Here is an 18,154-nt window from a genome sequence, read left to right as displayed (position 1 = left end):
ACATTTAATTGGCCTAAAAGGTTCTGCAGATGACAAAAAAGTTGCGCGCTCAAATATCCCCGACCAGTTTTTACTGTTTTTATTTTTATATATTTTTTTTCTCATATGCACTGTCCTGTGACTTGAAGAGTAAATACGTACTCCACTGTGGGCATCTGTCTGTGCAATGAGTGACAGATGACAGTGAACTGTCAGTCAGTAATGATTAAAAAGACATGCCCAGCAGGCGCTGCCCAGCCAATACCTGCAACGGTTGTTTAGCTTGACAGCCAATCAGTGGCATTATGTTGGGTATTCGTTGCTGTCGTATTTGTTGCTAGCCGTTAGCCATAGCATCGTAGCTATGGCTTAATGTGTGGGCTGTGGCGCTTCGTCCTCTGGAAATCTTAAGAAATACGTGTGTCATTTGGGGTGGCAGTAGCTCAGTCCATAGGGACTTGGGCTGGGAACCGGAGGGTTGCCTGTTCAAGTCCCCGTCCGGACCAAAATATGGAGCGTGGACTGGTAGCTGGAGAGGTGCCAGTTCACCTCCTGGGCACTGCCGAGGTGCCCCTGAGCAAGGCACCGAACCCCCCAACCGCTCAGAGAGCCTGTCATGGGCAGCCCACTCTGACATCTCTCCACTTAGTGCATGTATAGGTCCAGTTTGAGCATGTGTGTGTTCGGACCTGTGTGTAATTGACAACAGAGTGAAAAATTGAATTTCCCCTCGGGGATTAATAAAGTATATAAAATTAAAATTTAAAATTAAAAAAAAAATTAAGGTGGAGTGGCTGTCGGAGTACATACAAACAGACGAGCGAACGCCACCGGTGATACTCGGCAATATTTTTTCTTTTTCAAGCGAGAATGGAGTTGTTTGCGAGACGTGCAAGACGTGAAGCAAAAGTACAAAGCGAGTTTACACACACACACACAAACACACACACACACACACAGAATGTGTATGCACAAACACTTACAACATAAACATATTCTATATTTTTCTGCACTACCTGAGGCTTATTCCAGAAAGTGTTTTTAGTGAAAACTCTGAGTATGTGTTTTTTTCAGTTCCAGAAAGAGAGGTACTAGCAACGGTCATTACACAGTAATATCAGACCGCTGAATGCCGCGACTGACCAATCAGAATACAGCATTTAATAGAGCCGTGTAATAAATGTTAATATTTCTTAATGACCAATGGTGCAGCATTTCAGTGTCTTTAAATTTGCTACATTTGTAGCTGAAATAAAGTCACTGAATGCTGTTGAGTCAAGATACAAATAGATGTCCAACATTTTAAAATCTACTGTACTTTTCAAGTGCAAATCACCAAACATACTATTACTGGTGTTTACAGTCATGTCTCTATGTCTTTGATCTATAGCCTAGCCTATATGCTTTAAATCTTCCTATTTTTTAGTTGCTGCCTCCTGTGTTTTTCCCCAACAGATCTGAAAAAATATATTATTATATATTATTAATATAATGTAATGTATCTACAGCCTGATAAGCAGTCAGATTCCACCACTTTATCTTCATTAAGGAAATGTAAGTCTGATAAATGATGAATAAACGGACAACACTGAAGAAAACTTTTTTTAATTAACTTTATGGTAACTTATTTACACTTTCCTCGCTCTGACTCAGGCTCTTCTTTTAAAGATAAATGTGCATCATCTGCTACACATGCATTAATATCTCTACATCCACTGGATTAAAATGGAGGCGCTGTCTTTTATTTACCTGTTGCCATGGTGAATCGTGGAGTCGGAGCTCCATTGATGATGGCTTAACTCAGAGTGAACATACTCAGAGTTGACTGAACTAACTCAAATCAGCTGTTCTGGAACCGGTAACTTGGAGTTTCCATCTCGGGGTAAATCAACTCTGAGTTCAGGGTTAGACTCAGAGTTTGTTGAACCTCCTACCTGGAATACCCCTCTGGCCAGGCCAGCAATATGTTTTTGCCAGTAAAAACTTGCAATATATGTATGTTTACATGCACTCATTGCACTGCCTGGCCACTAATATTTTTTACCAGGAAAATGTTTTCACCGAGTACAGTGGCAGTAGTAGTACAATTTAGGTTTACATTTAGTTTTTTTCTAGAATATTATATTTGTTGCAGTTTAGAGGCCTAAAGTAGTTGAAAATTACTATTAAAGAGCGTTACTTATTTTGTATTCCAAAGAGTTGTTTGCTCTTTGTGTTGCCATCACTCTTAAATGTTTGTGTATTGTCTCCAAGTGACTTTTATGGAGCACATTTTTCTCTTAATTGTTCACATTATGGCAATAAATGCAAAATCTATTTTGCCAAAACAATGTTTTGTTATTGTTAATTGTAACTGACCTAGATATTCAGTAGTTCATGTTGTTAAAATAATCTTATTATTTATCTTTATAATAATATTCACTTGTAATGATATTTGGGGTTGGAGAGGTGATGCCATGGCACCACTATGTGGATGTAGTGTGTACGTGTCAGATGTCGCCCACAGTCTCTCAAGTAGGTGATCAAAGGAGTTGAATGTCTACTCAGGAGTTTTCAAAATAAGAGGGAACATTGCTGGTGGTTGGAGAGGTGCCAGTTCACCTCCTGGGCACTGCCGAGGTGCCCTTGAGCAAGGCATCGAACCCCCCAACCCCTCGGGGCACCTGACCAAGGCAGCCCCCGCACTCTGACATCTCTCCACTTTGTGCATGTGTGTGTCTTTCGGACCTGTATGTTAATGACAAAAAGTGAAAAAAATGAATTTCACCTATATAATAGGTGATATAAGTTAACCTGTGAGATAGTGGAGCACAAAGGCTCTGGAGAAGAAGCCGAGTTAGTGACATGCAGTACTGCAAATTAGTGACATGCAGTAACAGGACATGAGAGCGAGAGAGAGAGAGAGAGAGAGAGAGAGAGAGAGAGAGAGAGAGAAGGAGAGAAGGTGCCCGGTGTATTATAGGAGGTCCCCCGGCAGACTAGGCCTAAGTCAGCCTAACTAGGGGCTGGTACAAGGCAAGCCTGAGCCCACCCTAACTATAAGCTTTATCAAAGAGGAAAGTCTTAAGTTTAGTCTTAAATGTGGAGATGGTGTCTGTCTCCTGGACCGCAAAAGGAAGATGATTCCACAGGAGAGGAGCCTGATAGCTGAAGGCTCTGGCTCCTGATCTACTTTTGGAGACTTTAGGGACCACGAGTAACCCTGCATTCTCAGAGCGCAGTGTTCTGGTGGGATAATATGGCACTATGAGCTCTCTAAGATATGATGGAGCCTGACCATTTAGAGCTTTATAAGTTAACAGTAGCATTTTAAATTCAATTCTGGATTTTACAGGGAGCCAGTGCAAAGAAGCTAAAACAGGAGCAATATGATCTTGTTTCTTAGTTCCTGTTAGTACACATGCCGCTGCATTCTGAATTAGCTGGAGAGTTTTTAAAGACTTACTAGAACTACCTGATAATAGGGAGTTACAGTCATCCAGCCTAGAGGTAACAAAAGTGTGGACCAATTTTTTTGCATCTTTTCGGGTCAGGATAGGCCTAATTTTCGCAATATTACACAGATGAAAAGCGCAGTCTGTGAGGTTTGTTTTAAATGAGAATTAAAAGACAAATCTTGATCAAATATTACTCCGAGGTTTCTTACAGAAGTGCTAGAGGCCAGGACAATGCCATCTAGAGAAACTGTTATCAGATAAAGAGTCTCTGAGTTAATTGGGGCCAAGAACAATAACTTAAGTTTTGTCTGAATTTAACATAAGGAAATTGGAGCTCATCCAGTTTTTTATGTCTTTAAGGCAGTTTAGTTAATTGATTAGTTTCTTCTGGATTCATCGATAAATACAATTGTGTATCATCCGCATAAAAATGGAAATTTACAGAGTGATTTGTAATGATGTTACCTAAAGGAAGCATATATAGAGTAAATAGGATTGGTCCGAGCACAGAACCTTGCGGAACTCCAAAACAAACTTTAGTACGTAAGGATTCATCATGAACGTGAACAAACTGAAAACGATCAGATAAATAAGATTTAAACCAGCTTAGTGCAGAACCTTTTAGGCCAATTAAATGTTCCAGTCTCTGTAGCAGAATTTGATGGTCAGTTGTGTCAAACGCCACACTAAGATCTAGTAAAACAAGTACAGAGACTAGTCCTTTGTCTGAAGCAACCAGAAGATCATTTGTAATTTTAACTAGTGCTGTCTCAGTGCAATGATGCACTCTAAATCCTGACTGAAATTCCTCAAATAAATTATTATCATGGAGAAAATCACACAGCTGGTCTGCGACTACTTTCTCAAGGATCTTTGAAAAAAAGGGAAGATTAGATAATGGTCTATAGTTGGCTAACACCTCTGGATCCAGTGTGGGCTTTTTTAGGAGCGGTTTAATTACAGCTACCTTAAAAGACTGTGGTACATAGCCTGTTAATAAAGATATATTGATTGTGTCTAATAAGTGAGTGTTAACTAAAGATAAGGTAAAAGTAAGACTTACTTAAGTAGCCTAGTTGGGATGGGGTCTAAGAGACACGTTGACGATTTAGATGAAGAAATCACTGCGGTCAGTTGTTGAGGAGAAATCGGGGAGAAGCAATCTAAATATATATTAGATCTTACAGCTGTGTTTGAGGGCAGATTGGTTCTGTTTGTGGGCAGGAGGTCATGAATTTTGCCTCTAATAGTTAGAATTTTGTCATTAAAAAAGCTCATAAAATCATTACTGCTAAGGGCTAAAGGAATACAAGGCTCAATAGAGCTGTGACTCTCAGTCAGCCTTGCTGCAGTGGTGAAAAGAAACCTGGGGTTGTTCTTATTTTCTTCTATTAAAGCTGAGTAATAGTTTGCTCTGGCATTGCAGAGGCCCCTCTTACACATTTTGAGACTGCCCAGACTAACTGAGATGCTTTCAGTTTTGTTAATCGCCAATTCCTTTAAAGTTTTCGCGATATTTGTTTTAACTTACGGGTTTGAGAGTTATACCAAGGAGCGAACTTTCTTTGCTTTGTTAACTTCTTTTTAAGAGGTGCTATGGAGTCGAGTGTTGTTCGCAGCGAGCCTACGGCGCTTTCGACAAGATGATCAATTCGGGAGAGTTTAAAGTCGGTACAGGAAACCTCTATTACTGAAGGACATTGTATTAAATTTAACGGCAGAGGAATCATTTCCTTAAATTTTGCGACAGCACTATCTGATAAACATCTAGTATAGTAACTGTTGCTGACTGGCGTGTAATCAAGTAAAAAGAAATCAAAAGTAATCAAATAATGATCCGAGAGTGAGGGATTCTGTGAAAAGACTGTTAGGTTATCAATTTCAATTCCATACGTCAGAACTAGAGCGAGGGTATGGTTAAAACAGTGAGAGGGTTTATGTACACCCTGACTGAAGCCAGTGGAGTCTAATAATGAGATAAACGTGGTAGCCAGGGAGTCATTATCGTCAACATGAATGTTAAAACCGCCTACAATAATAACTTTATCTGATTTAAGAACTAAACTGGATAAAAACTGTGAGAATTCAGACACAAATTCAGAATACGGGCCAGGAGCACGGTACACTATAACAAATAAAAGTGGCTGAGAGGTTTTCCAGTTCAGATGGAAAAGACTAAGAACAAGGCTTTCAAATGAATTATAATCTAGTTTAGGTTTAGGGCTGATTAACAGGGGGACAGCAATCCATTCTGAAACCCCGCCGTTCCGAACCACCCCCACTCTGAACCACCCCCACTCCGAAACTGATTTTCAAGTCCGTATCGAGTTTCCTGCATCAAACACTGCCGCCCGCTCTCCAGCCGCACTCGCACAATTCTGAAATTCGTTGTACTACAAAAGCTTTAAATGAACTTTCAACTCATTGTTTTTTATTGAAAATATGTCACTGTCTTCATTTATTATGCATAATTTCGCTAGCAGCAAACACATATAAAAGGAGACACTTGTCAAGTCTGGCTTCTGGTCGGAGTAATATTAAATGTGTTTATAAAACAGAAAGGTGAAATAAGTCAATCTGACTGTTCTTAACTGTGATATAATGAGCATATACCCACGGCTACAATTTTAAAGCCTTACCACAGCATATCACCAGCTAGAAGCAACGATGTAGGCCTATCCATGAAAACAATAAGCCGAGTGGAGCTGTAGTTGCAGGGGGAGCCTGGTTGGAGCGGATCTGTGATTGAGTGTGCGGCTGATTGGAGGCACCTGTTGACGAACTGCGGGCATTGTCCCCAATATTCGTAATGGCGGGGTCTTTAGAAAAAATGGGAAACCCCGCCATTACGAAGAATGGAGGTCTATTTTCGGAATGGCGGGGTTTCGGAAAGGCGGGGTGTAACTGATTAACAGACTAGAGTTAAAAATGGCTGCAACTCCCCCTCCTCGGCCGCTGCCTCAAGGAATGTGGGTATTATTATGACTGGGAGGAGTGGATTCATTTAGACTAACATATTCATCTTGACACAGCCAGGTTTCAGTGAGGCTGAGTAAATCAATATGATTATCTGATATTAATTTGTTTATTAACACTGCTTTACATGACGGGCCATCAGTGTAGAGCGCATGTAGAGCACATGCGTGGCGTCTGTAAGCTCCACACCAGCTCGTCTCTTTAAAATCTAGTTTGTTATCCAGTTTTACACCATTTTTTACAAACAGTATTTTAAGACATTGGCTATTTAAGCCCATTCTTCAACTGGAGGAAAGTTTTTAGTCATCTGATTTGTAATTTTATCGCATCTTTATGACAAGACCTGCAATGACAGCGTGGGAAAAATCAGCTGTCACTGTGAGGAACAGCCACTGCAGGCCTTCCTGCTGCTAGCGCAGGCTTGTTTTTAGTTGTGAAGCCCATCCAGCCGAGGATTACTCCGGGTGTCAAGACGCTGTCTACCGTTGAAGCTTGATCTCCGGTAAGTCCCGCTACTTGACGCCCTGATTTGTCCTTTCCATGGATCACCGCGGCTAATACCTTTTCAACGCTGTGGGCTCCTGGTTGGAGTCCCTGCGTGTAAGTGCCCTTGCCTCTTCATCCGGCTGTGTCAGCTGCACCCGCCTCAGTGAGAAGATCGCTGAACTGGAAGGATGAATATCCACACTTTATCAGATCCGTGAAGCTGAGTTGTTAATGGACACCATCATGTGGTACACAGGTACTACACAGAAACTTTTACAAAGGGTCATAATGTGCTTCTAGTGACTGTCAAATCGCATCGAAAGTTGTTTACACTGCCTGCTCTCATGGGACAAAGATCCTCTGTGAGGGAAGATGGTTCACTCTGCTCGGCTGCCAGGAACAACCTGGGAGGCAAAGATCCTCTCTGAGGAAGAGGGTTGACTTTGCTGCAGGGTTCACCAAAATGTATTTTTTTTTTTTTTTTTTTTTTTTTTTTAATAAATTGAACACACATTATAGAACATACAAGATCCTGTAGAGAATTAATACATATAATACAATACAATAAACATTGTCAAATTAAATGAAGGAAGAGGATTTTTTTAAAGTCAAATAAAATATTGGGGATTTATGTAAAAATATACATAGAGACATATAAATAATTGTATAATTAAAGATAGGCTATGTTAGGTGAGTGACCCTGACCACTGGCATTGGCAAAAGAACTGGAGTTGGTCCCCGGATGCTGCGCTGCAGCTGCCCACTGCTCCTAGTGTATACAGTAGGATGGGTCAAATGCAGAGGTCAAATATATGTAATGTGCTGAGAAAGGACAATAAAGAATCTTCTTCTAATGATAATTTCTTAATAACTAGGAGATAACAAAAGAATTAAGAGATTTCAAAGACTTAAAAAATAAGGGACATGAATCAAAACAAGAAACGAGATATATCCCCAGTCATGCACACCCAGTTCTAATAAACTCAGTACTGTTTTTCATCACATATATTGTTTTGTCTTCATTCAATGTAGTTAGGAAAAAACCTTAACGTCGGACCCTGCTGTGTGTGTCAGCCTCCGATGCATCTGCCCCCGGACCTGTTTCCGCTCTTAAGGCCGCTGAAGCCGCCTCTCCTCCAGAGCCAGTTGCCGCCACTGCTCCCCACCCTCCGGTCACTGTCTCTGATGACTCCTGGATACGACAAGGGGCTAGACCCAAACCCCCCATCAGCTCCACTCCATCGAACCCAGAGCCCTGGCTCTGGGTTTCTATTTCTGGCTGTGTGGGCTCCTCTCGCACACCTCAGCACATCCAGCTGGAGAATAGATTTGCACCCTTCGCTCTTTTTCCCGTTAATGAGGACCCTCAGCTATCCTCTCCTCCATTTCCACCGCCATCCCATGGGTCCCACGGATCACCATCACTTCCAGTGTCCTCTACAGCCAAACCCGACCGCTCTTCTCACTCCAGGACTCGCTGCTCCATACCGCTGTTTACACCGGCACCGCGCTTGGCTCCTTCCCCCGTCCATCCCTCATCGCCTCTGGTGGAGTCCCCTCCACAGACCTCTCCCCTCACCTCATCCAGATCGGAGACCCCACGCTAAGCATCCCCTTGCCCTCTTTTTCCTCCGACTACATTAATAACTGGGGACTCAATAACAAGGAACATCCGCTTTTTTAATGCTGTAATGCAGTGCTTCCCTGGAGCCACAGTCCCAGTTATCCTGAAAAATCTCCCAGATTTGCTGAATACACTGCCATCCTCCATCCACAGGATAATTTTTCATGTCGGGACGAATGATTCTTCACTTCGACACTCTGAGGTGACCAAATCTGAGTTTAGAAAGCTTCTTCAGCTTTTAATCAGCAGTGGAAAATCCATCTTTATCAGTGGTCCGCTTTCTCCTCACGGCTGTGGGTCAGAAAAGTTCAGCAGAGTCATCTATTTCCACACTTGGCTCCAGTCCATGTGCAGGGCACACAGTGTTGGCTTCATAGACAATTTTAACACGTTTTGGAATCGCCCATCCTTTTTTAAACCTGATGGTATTCACCCAAACAAGTTAGGCAGCTACATATTAAAAACCAACCTGCAGCACGCTGTGCAATCACACCCACGTGACTGACTGCTTACTGACCTCACTCACACACACCCACAGGTCCCTGTCTCTTCTTCTATGGTGCCTCCTCAGAGTAACACTGTACTCGTCAACTCCCTCCTGCAGGCCCCTGCTGTCACTACACCCCTCTACACCACACCCCATTGAGACCGTTATGTCTGTCAGATCTCTCCGTCAGCACCGCAGCGGCGGAATGAACCTGGGCAACCTGCGGTCTCTGTGCCGGGCTCCCCGGACAGCTGACATCTTGGACTCACCGGCTCCTGTCAGGTTTGGCCTGGTGAATGCCAGACCACTGCAGAACAAAACCTTCATCCTAAAGGACTTCTTCATGTCCCAGGGTTTGGATTTCCTTCTTGTGACCGAGACCTGGTTAAATGTTGATGAGTCCGGCGCTTTTACTGAGCTTTTACCAACTGACTGCTGCTATCTTAATTCGCCGTGGACGTCGGGTCGTGGAGGAGGAATAGCATCTGTTTTCAAGAATAACTTCAAATGTAAGCAAATCCTTCTGCCATCATCTTTCTCCAGCTTTGAACTGTGCTTATTTGAGCTGGGTCGCCCAACGCTGTGTGCTGTGATTTATTGGCCTCCCAAATACAATAAGGATTTTATAAATGACTTTTCTACTTTTCTAGCTGAGATCATGCCTAAAGACGACCATGTTTTTATTGTCGGAGATTTTAATATTCATGTTTGTTGTGCTGATACCCCTCTGTCAAAGGACTTCTTAAACATTACTGACTCTTTTAGTCTTGTGCAGTCCGTGTCTACTCCAACACATGAAGGCGGACACACTTTCGACCTTGTTTTATCGCATGGTTTGCCTGTTTTTAACCTAGAGATGTGTGACCCGGTATTTTCTGACCATATGCCTGTGCTGTTTGAGGCTGCTCTCGGCTATAATACAGTTGAAACTCACGCTGCTCCCCGTCAATGCCGTGTTATTAACCCATCCACTGCTGCTCAGTTCTCTTACGTTTTCAGCCAGAACTGTGGCATTCCTGAGTCTCTATCTAATGACACATATGCTCTTAGTGCATGGTTTTTTGACACCTGCCAAACTGCCATAGACACTGTGGCTCCGTTAAAGACCAGGCAGCCAAAAGCCAAGTCCGAGCCCTGGCTAAATGACACAACCTGTGCTGCCAGACGTGAGTGCCGTATAGCAGAGCGCAAATGGAAAAAGGACAAACTGCATGTGTCATTCCAAATACTAAGAGACTGTTGCCATAATTACCAATCTACTGTGAGAGATTCAAAAAGAAAATATTTCTCTGACATTCTTCTGTCAAACTGTCACAAGCCCCGTGTGCTGTTCAACACCATCAACTCTGTTTTAAATGCACCACAGACTGCCTGTATTGACCCCTCCCCAGCGGCCTGTGAAAATTTTCTTCACTTTTTCATCAATAAGGTCACTTCCACTAGGTCCCTGGTTCACCACCTGCATATGATCCCACTGTCTCTGTCCCTTGCTCTGCCATTTTCAACACGTTTGAGCTTGTGACTTTGTCCTCTGTACAAGAGACTGTGTGCCGGATGAAGCCCTCAGGTTCCCCAAACGATGTCATTCCTCCTCGACTTTTTAAAGAGGTTTTTACCACCATTGGGCCGTCTGTACTTGCCATTATTAACGTCAGTCTATCCTCAGGTGTAGTCCCTATGACTTTTAAACATGCAGTAGTGCAGCCTTTGATCAAAAAGCCTGGCCTAGATCCTGCAATTCTGGCTAATTTCAGACCTATTTCTAAACTGCCATTTTTATCGAAAATCCTTGAGAAAATAGTTTACTCTCAACAAATGGCATTTTTAGATGAACAAAATATCCTGGAAGTTCTTCAGTCTGGTTTTAAAGCCCTACATAGCACTGAAACTGCATTTTTAAAAGTTTTTTAATGACATCTTTTTAGCCACCGATTCTGGTCAATGTGTCATTCTTGTGCTTTTAGATTTGACTGCTGCATTCGATACAGTGGACCATGGCATACTGATCTCTCATTTGGAGCAGTGCGTTGGCATCAAGGGCACTGCCCTGGAATGGTTTAAGTCCTACCTGTCAGACAGAACTTTTAGTGTCAGCCTTGGTGATTCTGTGTCGTCCTCTGCTCTTCTCTCATGTGGGGTTTCGCAGGGTTCTGTTTTAGGCCCTCTTCTTTTCTCCCTCTACCTATTGCCACTCAGGTCCATACTGAGGAAACACGGCATCTCATTCCATTGCTATGGACATGACAGTCAGATCTATGTGCCCCTCAAAAAGTCAGACTCATACTCCACCAAACCATTGATAAACTGTCTCAATGACATCAAAGACTGGATGTCTTTAAATTTTCTAAATTTTAATGAGAAAAAAACTGAGGTGATGGTTTTTAGTGGTCCCTCTGCACCCCTACTGTTGCTGTAGGTTATCTGGCCCAGTATGTTAAGCCTGCTATTAAAAACCTTGGAGTCAAAGTCGACTCAGACCTTAAGCTTTACAAGCAGATAAATGCAGTTGTAAAGGCAAGCTTCTTCCAGTTGAGGCAGTTGACAAAAATTAAGCCCATACTGACAAGGAAGTGTTTTGAGTCAGTCATCCATGCCTTTGTCACCACTCGGCTGGACGACTGCAACGCACTATATGTGGGGGTTAATGGGTCCTCCGTTGCTCGTCTGCAGCTGGTACAAAATGCTGCTGCACGACTTTTAACTGGTACATGCAAGCATGAGCACATTACACCAATTTTAGCATCACTTCATTGGCTGCCAGTTCATTTCTCTTAACGGCCTTACCCCATCCTACCTCTCTGAGTTGCTACAACCTTTTATGCCCACCCATTCCCTCAGGTCAGCTAACCAGCTGCTCCTGACAGTGCCCAAAACCAGACTCAAGCACAGAGGAGATCACTGTGGCAGCTCCCAAACTGTGGAACGATCTGCCACTGCACATCAGGCAGGCATCCTCACTGCCTGTTTTTAAAAATCTTCTTAAAACCCACCTGTTTTCCCTGGCTTTTAACACTGTGTAAGATGTTGTTTTTATGTGTTTTTTACATTTTCTATTTTCTAATTATGTAAACTGTGCATTTCAACCTATTGTGCATTTTATAGTGCTTCTTATTTTCTCTGTACAGCACTTTGGGACCTCAGTGGTTGTTTTAAAGCGCTTTATAAATAAAGTTGGATTGGACTGGATTGGATTGGATTGGAGAGAGACCTTGTCTTTCTGTCATAGAAGAGGTTTTAATTTTTATGAGGTTGTTATGCACAACTCCTCTGTTTAATTTTAGATTTAGATAATTTAGGTGGTCGGGGGACAGACACCATTTGTATAAAACTATGGGTGGGTAACTGCACTAGAAGCTCAGAGAAGCGTGTAGGACTGCAACTCTGAGTCCTGGTCTCAACTCTGGGTTGTCAGGGTTTTGAATTACTAATTACCTTGGCCAGGTTCCTAGATATGAGGGCAGCTCCATCCAAAGTGGGATGAATGCTGTCTCTCCTAATAAGACCAGGTTTTCCCCAGAAAGTTTGCCAATGGTTAACAAACCCACATTGTTTGCTGGACACCACCTGGACAGCCAGCAATTAAATGATGACATGTGGCTAAACATGTTATCAGTGGTCAGATTTGGGAGGGGTCCAGAGAAAACTACGGAGTCTGACGTAGTTTTTGCGTATTCACACACCAAGGCAACATTAATTTTAGTGACCTCCAATTGGTGTAACCGGGTGTCATTGCCGCCAACGTGAATAACGATCTTACTAACGTTTAGCCTTAGCCAGCAGTTTTAATTTTGATTCAATGTTGCCTGCTCTGGCCCCAGGGATACATTTGATTATGGTCGCTGGTGTTACTAACTTCACGTTCCTCAGAATAGAGCTGCCAATATTCAGAGTTTTCTCCTCAGCGGCTGTGTCGCTGAGTGGGGAAAAGCGGTTAGAAACATGAACAGGCTGGTGGTGAACCGTGTGCTTTGGCTTGGAGCTATGCTTCTACTGGACAGTTACCCAGCCTCCTGGCTGCACGGGGGTTACCGGGGGACTGCTAGCAGAGGCTATGCTATGTGGCTCCGCACCGGCTACAGGGGGCTGGCTAACTACCACCGCTCCCGAGTGATTTTCCATGGTGCGGAGCCGCACTTCTAATTCACTGAGCCTCGCCTCCAATGTAGCAAATAAGCTACACTTAGTACAATTATCACTGTCGCTAAACTAAAACTAAACATCTGGCACACCGAGCAAGAAAGAGCAGAAGGAGAAGCCATCACTAACTGTTAAGCTAATGTAGCTAACAAGGCTAATAATGTGCAAACAACAGCGAAGAGATTAGCAAGAAAGTCGTAAAAAGAAGGAGAGCTATAAGTGCTTAAACAGAACTAGTGTGGGTTAAGACTTGAATTAGATATTAAGCAACTGGAGTGAGGAAAAAACAGAAAGCAAGCTAGTAGAATTCGCAAGAGCAGCACAGAGACGCTGTCACAGAAAACACTGGAAATGACACAACACGCTTACTGCAATACGTCAGCACATCAGTCATTCAAGGTGCACACCAGGGCAGGAATTTCACGAGGGCCACGAGGGCCATGGCTCTCTTGCCCTCCTCATTTGGCCCTGTGTCCACATTTAAGACTAGACTTAAGACTTTCCTCTTTGATAAAGCTTATTAGTTAGGCTTATAAGCTTATAAGCTAGTTAGGGCTGGCTCAGGCTTACCCTGAACTCATATCGCAGCGGTGCCTGGACAGCGTGACGTGTGTGGTTGTGCTGCTGCCGTGGTCCTGCCAGATGCCTCCTGCTGCTGCTGCCATCATTAGTCATTAGTCATACTTCTACTGTTATTATACACATATGATTATTGTCACAAATGTATGCTGCCAGATATTAATACATACTTTCAACATATAAATCCAAGGCACTCTTCAAAATCAAAAATATATAAAAAGTTTTAATCACAGGGACTAGTTCATTATGGAACAATAAAAACAGGCTTAAAATCAGCCAACATGTTTCAACCAACACACGGTCTTCATCAGGGCTGTCCAGTGGTGGTTGATTTTTCGGTGGAGCCGGTTTAGCGTTAGCTTGGCTGTCAGTGGCGAATGCTATCTATGGATGGTGAAGTGTGAGGTTAGCCCTCATGTTCATAGTATTCCCAGAATATTTTATTCTCATGTGACACTGCTTGCAAATCACATGTGTCATATCCAAGTCCTCCTTTCCTTCTGTGTTTAAAAATTCCAAAGTAAGTTCAGATGTTTGATTTAAACGTTGACAACACATTTCTGATTTCTTTCTCTGGTACCGCCATCTTTGTTTTTATGAACTTCCTGCCAAATAGCACTGACTGAGGCCTCTGATGCCCTCACCAGGAAAGAAAACATCAGCAACATCTAGTGGACCGATAAAGCAAAGCAAGTTGTGTTATAATGTGTATTTGCAAAAATTAATAATAATAAAAGGTCAATACTTGGCATCAATGTATCAATACAATAGCGCCGCGCAAAATATCTTGGTACTATGCTGTATCAACTTGTTTTCATACAGTCATACACTTTGAGAAACGCTGCTCTACATGCAGACTGCAATTATTTTGTTAGAAACTCCCCATGATAAAAAGTAGCAAAATAAAATTGAGGTTGTATTAAACTGATGTCCAACTGATATTTAACAGCAGAATGGTGCAGAGGTTAGAACTGAAGCCTCTCAATAACATCTTACTTCCCGCTTCACTACATAAAGGGCAAACTACTTCCTGCACTGGCACCAATTGGTGGCATTGAACCTAAAAAATGAGCTGTGGGCTTGACCAATATGAGAATACAGTACTAAAAATTGTGCTCTTTGTGTTCTGAGTGAGCTACGTCAAGTCGCTCCCTTACATTTTTTCCCTCTATGCTTCACACCTACTCTCTTCATCACCAAGGCCCACTATAATGTGTGCTTTGGTGCAGACATGTTGCAGGTTGTTTGATGCTTTTCTTATTCTTCTTAGACAGCTTCCCCAATCTCTCATGGCACATATTAATGCCAGGAGGGCAGAGGGAGAGGGAATATCTCAGTAATAAACAGACCCTGACCACGCAGGCAGAGCGTGTTTGAAACAGATTTCTTTAATGCCCCCTTTCCTTCATCTTTCACTTTCACACACTTTCCCACTTTCTGAATATTTCACCACACTGTTCTGTCAGTCCTCTTCTATTGTACACATTTTTGTTTTTTTTTTCCATGTTACTCCAGCTCTTTTACTTTTCAGTGTGACACATCAAGCTGAACAACCTTGCCTCTCACCTGGGTGTTTCTGTTTTTACCACAATAGGAGCTAATCTGTGGCATGCTGTGTGTTTCCCTGCAGCAGTCAGAGGAGGTTGCACAGACAGAGGGCCCCCAGCAGCTCCACCTGCCATCCAGTGATTCATCAGAGAAGCAGCAGCCTAAGAGGTTACACGTTTCTAACATCCCTTTCCGTTTCCGAGACCCTGACCTCCGGCAAATGTTTGGGGTGAGATGACAACTGCACCACGCACGCACGCACGCACGCACGCACGCACGCACACACACACACACACCATGGGCAATCATATAATTAGCTAAAATTACAGCACTGTGCAATACTCCTGCACCTGCTTGTTCTTCTCAAGAACTCATGAGCAAATGCACTCAAAACAAACTAAGAAATAAAGAAATTCAGTTCTAGAATTGCAAAGCAAATTAGTGTTAAAACATAAATGAGGGGCCAAGACAGTTATAAGAAGATGACATAATTGTTCACCTCTCTTGTTTCTCTCTTGTTTCTTTTACACCCTTTCTACCACAATAAGCACTTGTACGCAGGTTTCTTAGACACAGGAAAATCCACTAAAAATAGGCAATAGACTTCTTTCCCATTGCCAGATGACCAGAGCTGTATACATGTCTCTTCAGCAGATGAGTATGCCTTTCTTTGTGTGTGTGTGTGTGTGTGTTTTCTTTTTTTTAACTGATGTGTCATATATGTTCAACATCACAGATGGGCCAAAAAACAGGTTAGTAAACAACAGAAAGTAGCATAGAGGCCAGTGGAAATGTTGTGTTGTTTCCTCCTTTTTTGTATACTTTCTTATTCAGTCTCTCTTTAAAACTCTGTGCAGACTAATTGGGAACAATATTCGAGTGCTGCTTGGTGGCCCATCATTGCATCGCAAGAACAAAGTGGCTAAAGCGCATCCACCTAGTGTTGTATTTCCATCACCGCGGATGGAAGATGATCAGAGCTGAACTGATAAATATCTGTGACTACTGCAGAGTAATTTGTCTGGGGAGTGAATGGCAGCTGTAACCTTTCCCATTAATCCTTTGAACTTTGCCATAGAAACACTGTTTCTATGGCAAAGTTTGTATGGTGTTGTCATTTCTTGGGGTATCTTCAAATACTTCATATCCCTTAAATTTGTACAACATTAGCAAAAAGTAGAAACACAATCAAAATATTTCTTAACACTCCACAAGTTATTTGAACAATGTACATATTTTAAGTTTTTGAGATATGCTCATATTTGTGAGCAGAGTGTCTTTATAAAGTTAACATATCGTGCCGTCATTTTAAGTTCAACACTTCCTGAATTTCTTTCAGATTAAAAGCTCCTTATAACCTCGGAGAAGAGAATCCCTCCATTTTCTAAATAGGCTTTTATTGTGAAACATTTGTAGGAACTTGGTTGTGGAGGATTCAGTAGCTTGAATGTTTACGTACGGCACTTCAAATGAAGCTCCTCCCATCTGCTGACGCTTTTAGGTGACTACAACAACATTTCGGCTGGCACATGAACAGACACAGTGACTCAAATAATAGTAAAAGTAATAAAAATAGGACAAGAATAACCCGATGACATCACACACGTCGTGTAAGACGACCGGGGATAATTGGTGAGTTCCACTGTGTAGTGTGTCATGTCTGTCGGCCAAGTCATGGCACGATTTTATGACTCCACAATCGTATAATGTGACATAGTGACTTTCAGAACGGGCAGAAAAGTCATGTAGTGTGTACCAGGCATAATGCAAGTCCTGAGTCTGACCTGTCTATCAGCGAGTCCTCCTCCACCTTTTTTTAGACTCCACCGTAGACAATGGCAGCATTTCTTCTACCACGTAGCTAGCCAAAAGCTTCATGACTGCTTTCAAACTGATAGGTTTAACGTTATCTCCGTTATTAGAACCAAAAGGAAGCTGAAGGACCAGCGTTCTAAAAGTAACAGAAGTAACTGATGGCTTGTTTGAAAATGTATTCAAGTATTTGATTAATCAAACAGCAAACTAACGCGTTAGGTTACTCGTTATTGCAGAAAGTAATCAAAATACTCTAACATTATACTTTGTAACTTTATACCCAACTCTGCGTGCAAGGTACCTGGGTGTGTTGGTTGTTGACATTCTGGGATGCCATGTCAACTTGTTACACGCATTGTCTGTTTTCAAAATACACTTCTGTTTTCACAGGAAATGTACAGTTTGTATACAGTTTCTTTCAAAATAAACACATTATGTTGTTACAACAACATTTTTTTCCCTTCAACAACAAACGCACGTGGTTATGTTTAGCCAACAAAAGCAAGTGTTTGGGTTTAGGAAAAAAGAACAGGGTTTGGCTTTACAATGTTACAGAAAGTGAACACCGTTTCCCCCTGATGCCGCTGGTTGTGTATCATGTCAACATGAAGGGACAGCATTTTTTTTTATGGTGTCTGATGCTGGAAATCACTACCCAGGTGTCCATATTTGACACCATCATTGTGAGACCAGGGGCCTGTTTCATGAAGCGAGATCAACCTTTCCTGGGTTACCCAGACCTATCCTGGGCTGACTAACCCTAACAATGGCAATCAGGATAATCGGTATCACGACGCTGGATATCAACTCAGTAACTCAACCCAGGGTTGCTTTATCAAGAGCCGTGAACGCGCACGCAGCGGACCAATCACAATCATGAGAGAAGCACAGCGTCACTGAGCATCACTGAGTGTCCTCACAGAGCGCCGTATGTGAGGAGAAAAAAAAATATTTCTCGTGAAGATCAGAGATTAATTCTACTAAAATATGAGGAGGAGAAAAGCAACATTACAGAAAAGGCCAACACCGTGGCAGCTGCAGGAGGAGGAAACATGCGTGACAATGCATAACGGAATGAATAATGTT

General features: G+C 42.5%; 1 protein-coding gene across 12 annotated transcripts in view; it reads left to right on the top strand.

Annotated features, from left to right (window-relative positions):
- rbfox3a (RNA binding fox-1 homolog 3a) overlaps window positions 1-18,154 on the top strand; it is a 1,467,330-nt gene that overhangs the window by 1,231,027 nt on the left and 218,149 nt on the right. For all 12 annotated transcript variants that reach the window (XM_078163425.1, XM_033611789.2, XM_033611787.2 and 9 more), the window contains one exon: window positions 15,336-15,482. In XM_078163425.1, the coding sequence (XP_078019551.1) occupies window positions 15,336-15,482 (147 nt within the window). The remainder of the gene's footprint in view (window positions 1-15,335; window positions 15,483-18,154) is intronic.

This window comes from Epinephelus lanceolatus, chromosome 21, assembly GCF_041903045.1.
Source record: "Epinephelus lanceolatus isolate andai-2023 chromosome 21, ASM4190304v1, whole genome shotgun sequence".
Taxonomy (NCBI): Eukaryota; Metazoa; Chordata; class Actinopteri; order Perciformes; family Serranidae; genus Epinephelus; species Epinephelus lanceolatus.
The sequence above is the reverse complement of the archived record's forward strand: the minus strand, read 5'-3'. Positions and strand labels throughout refer to the sequence as shown.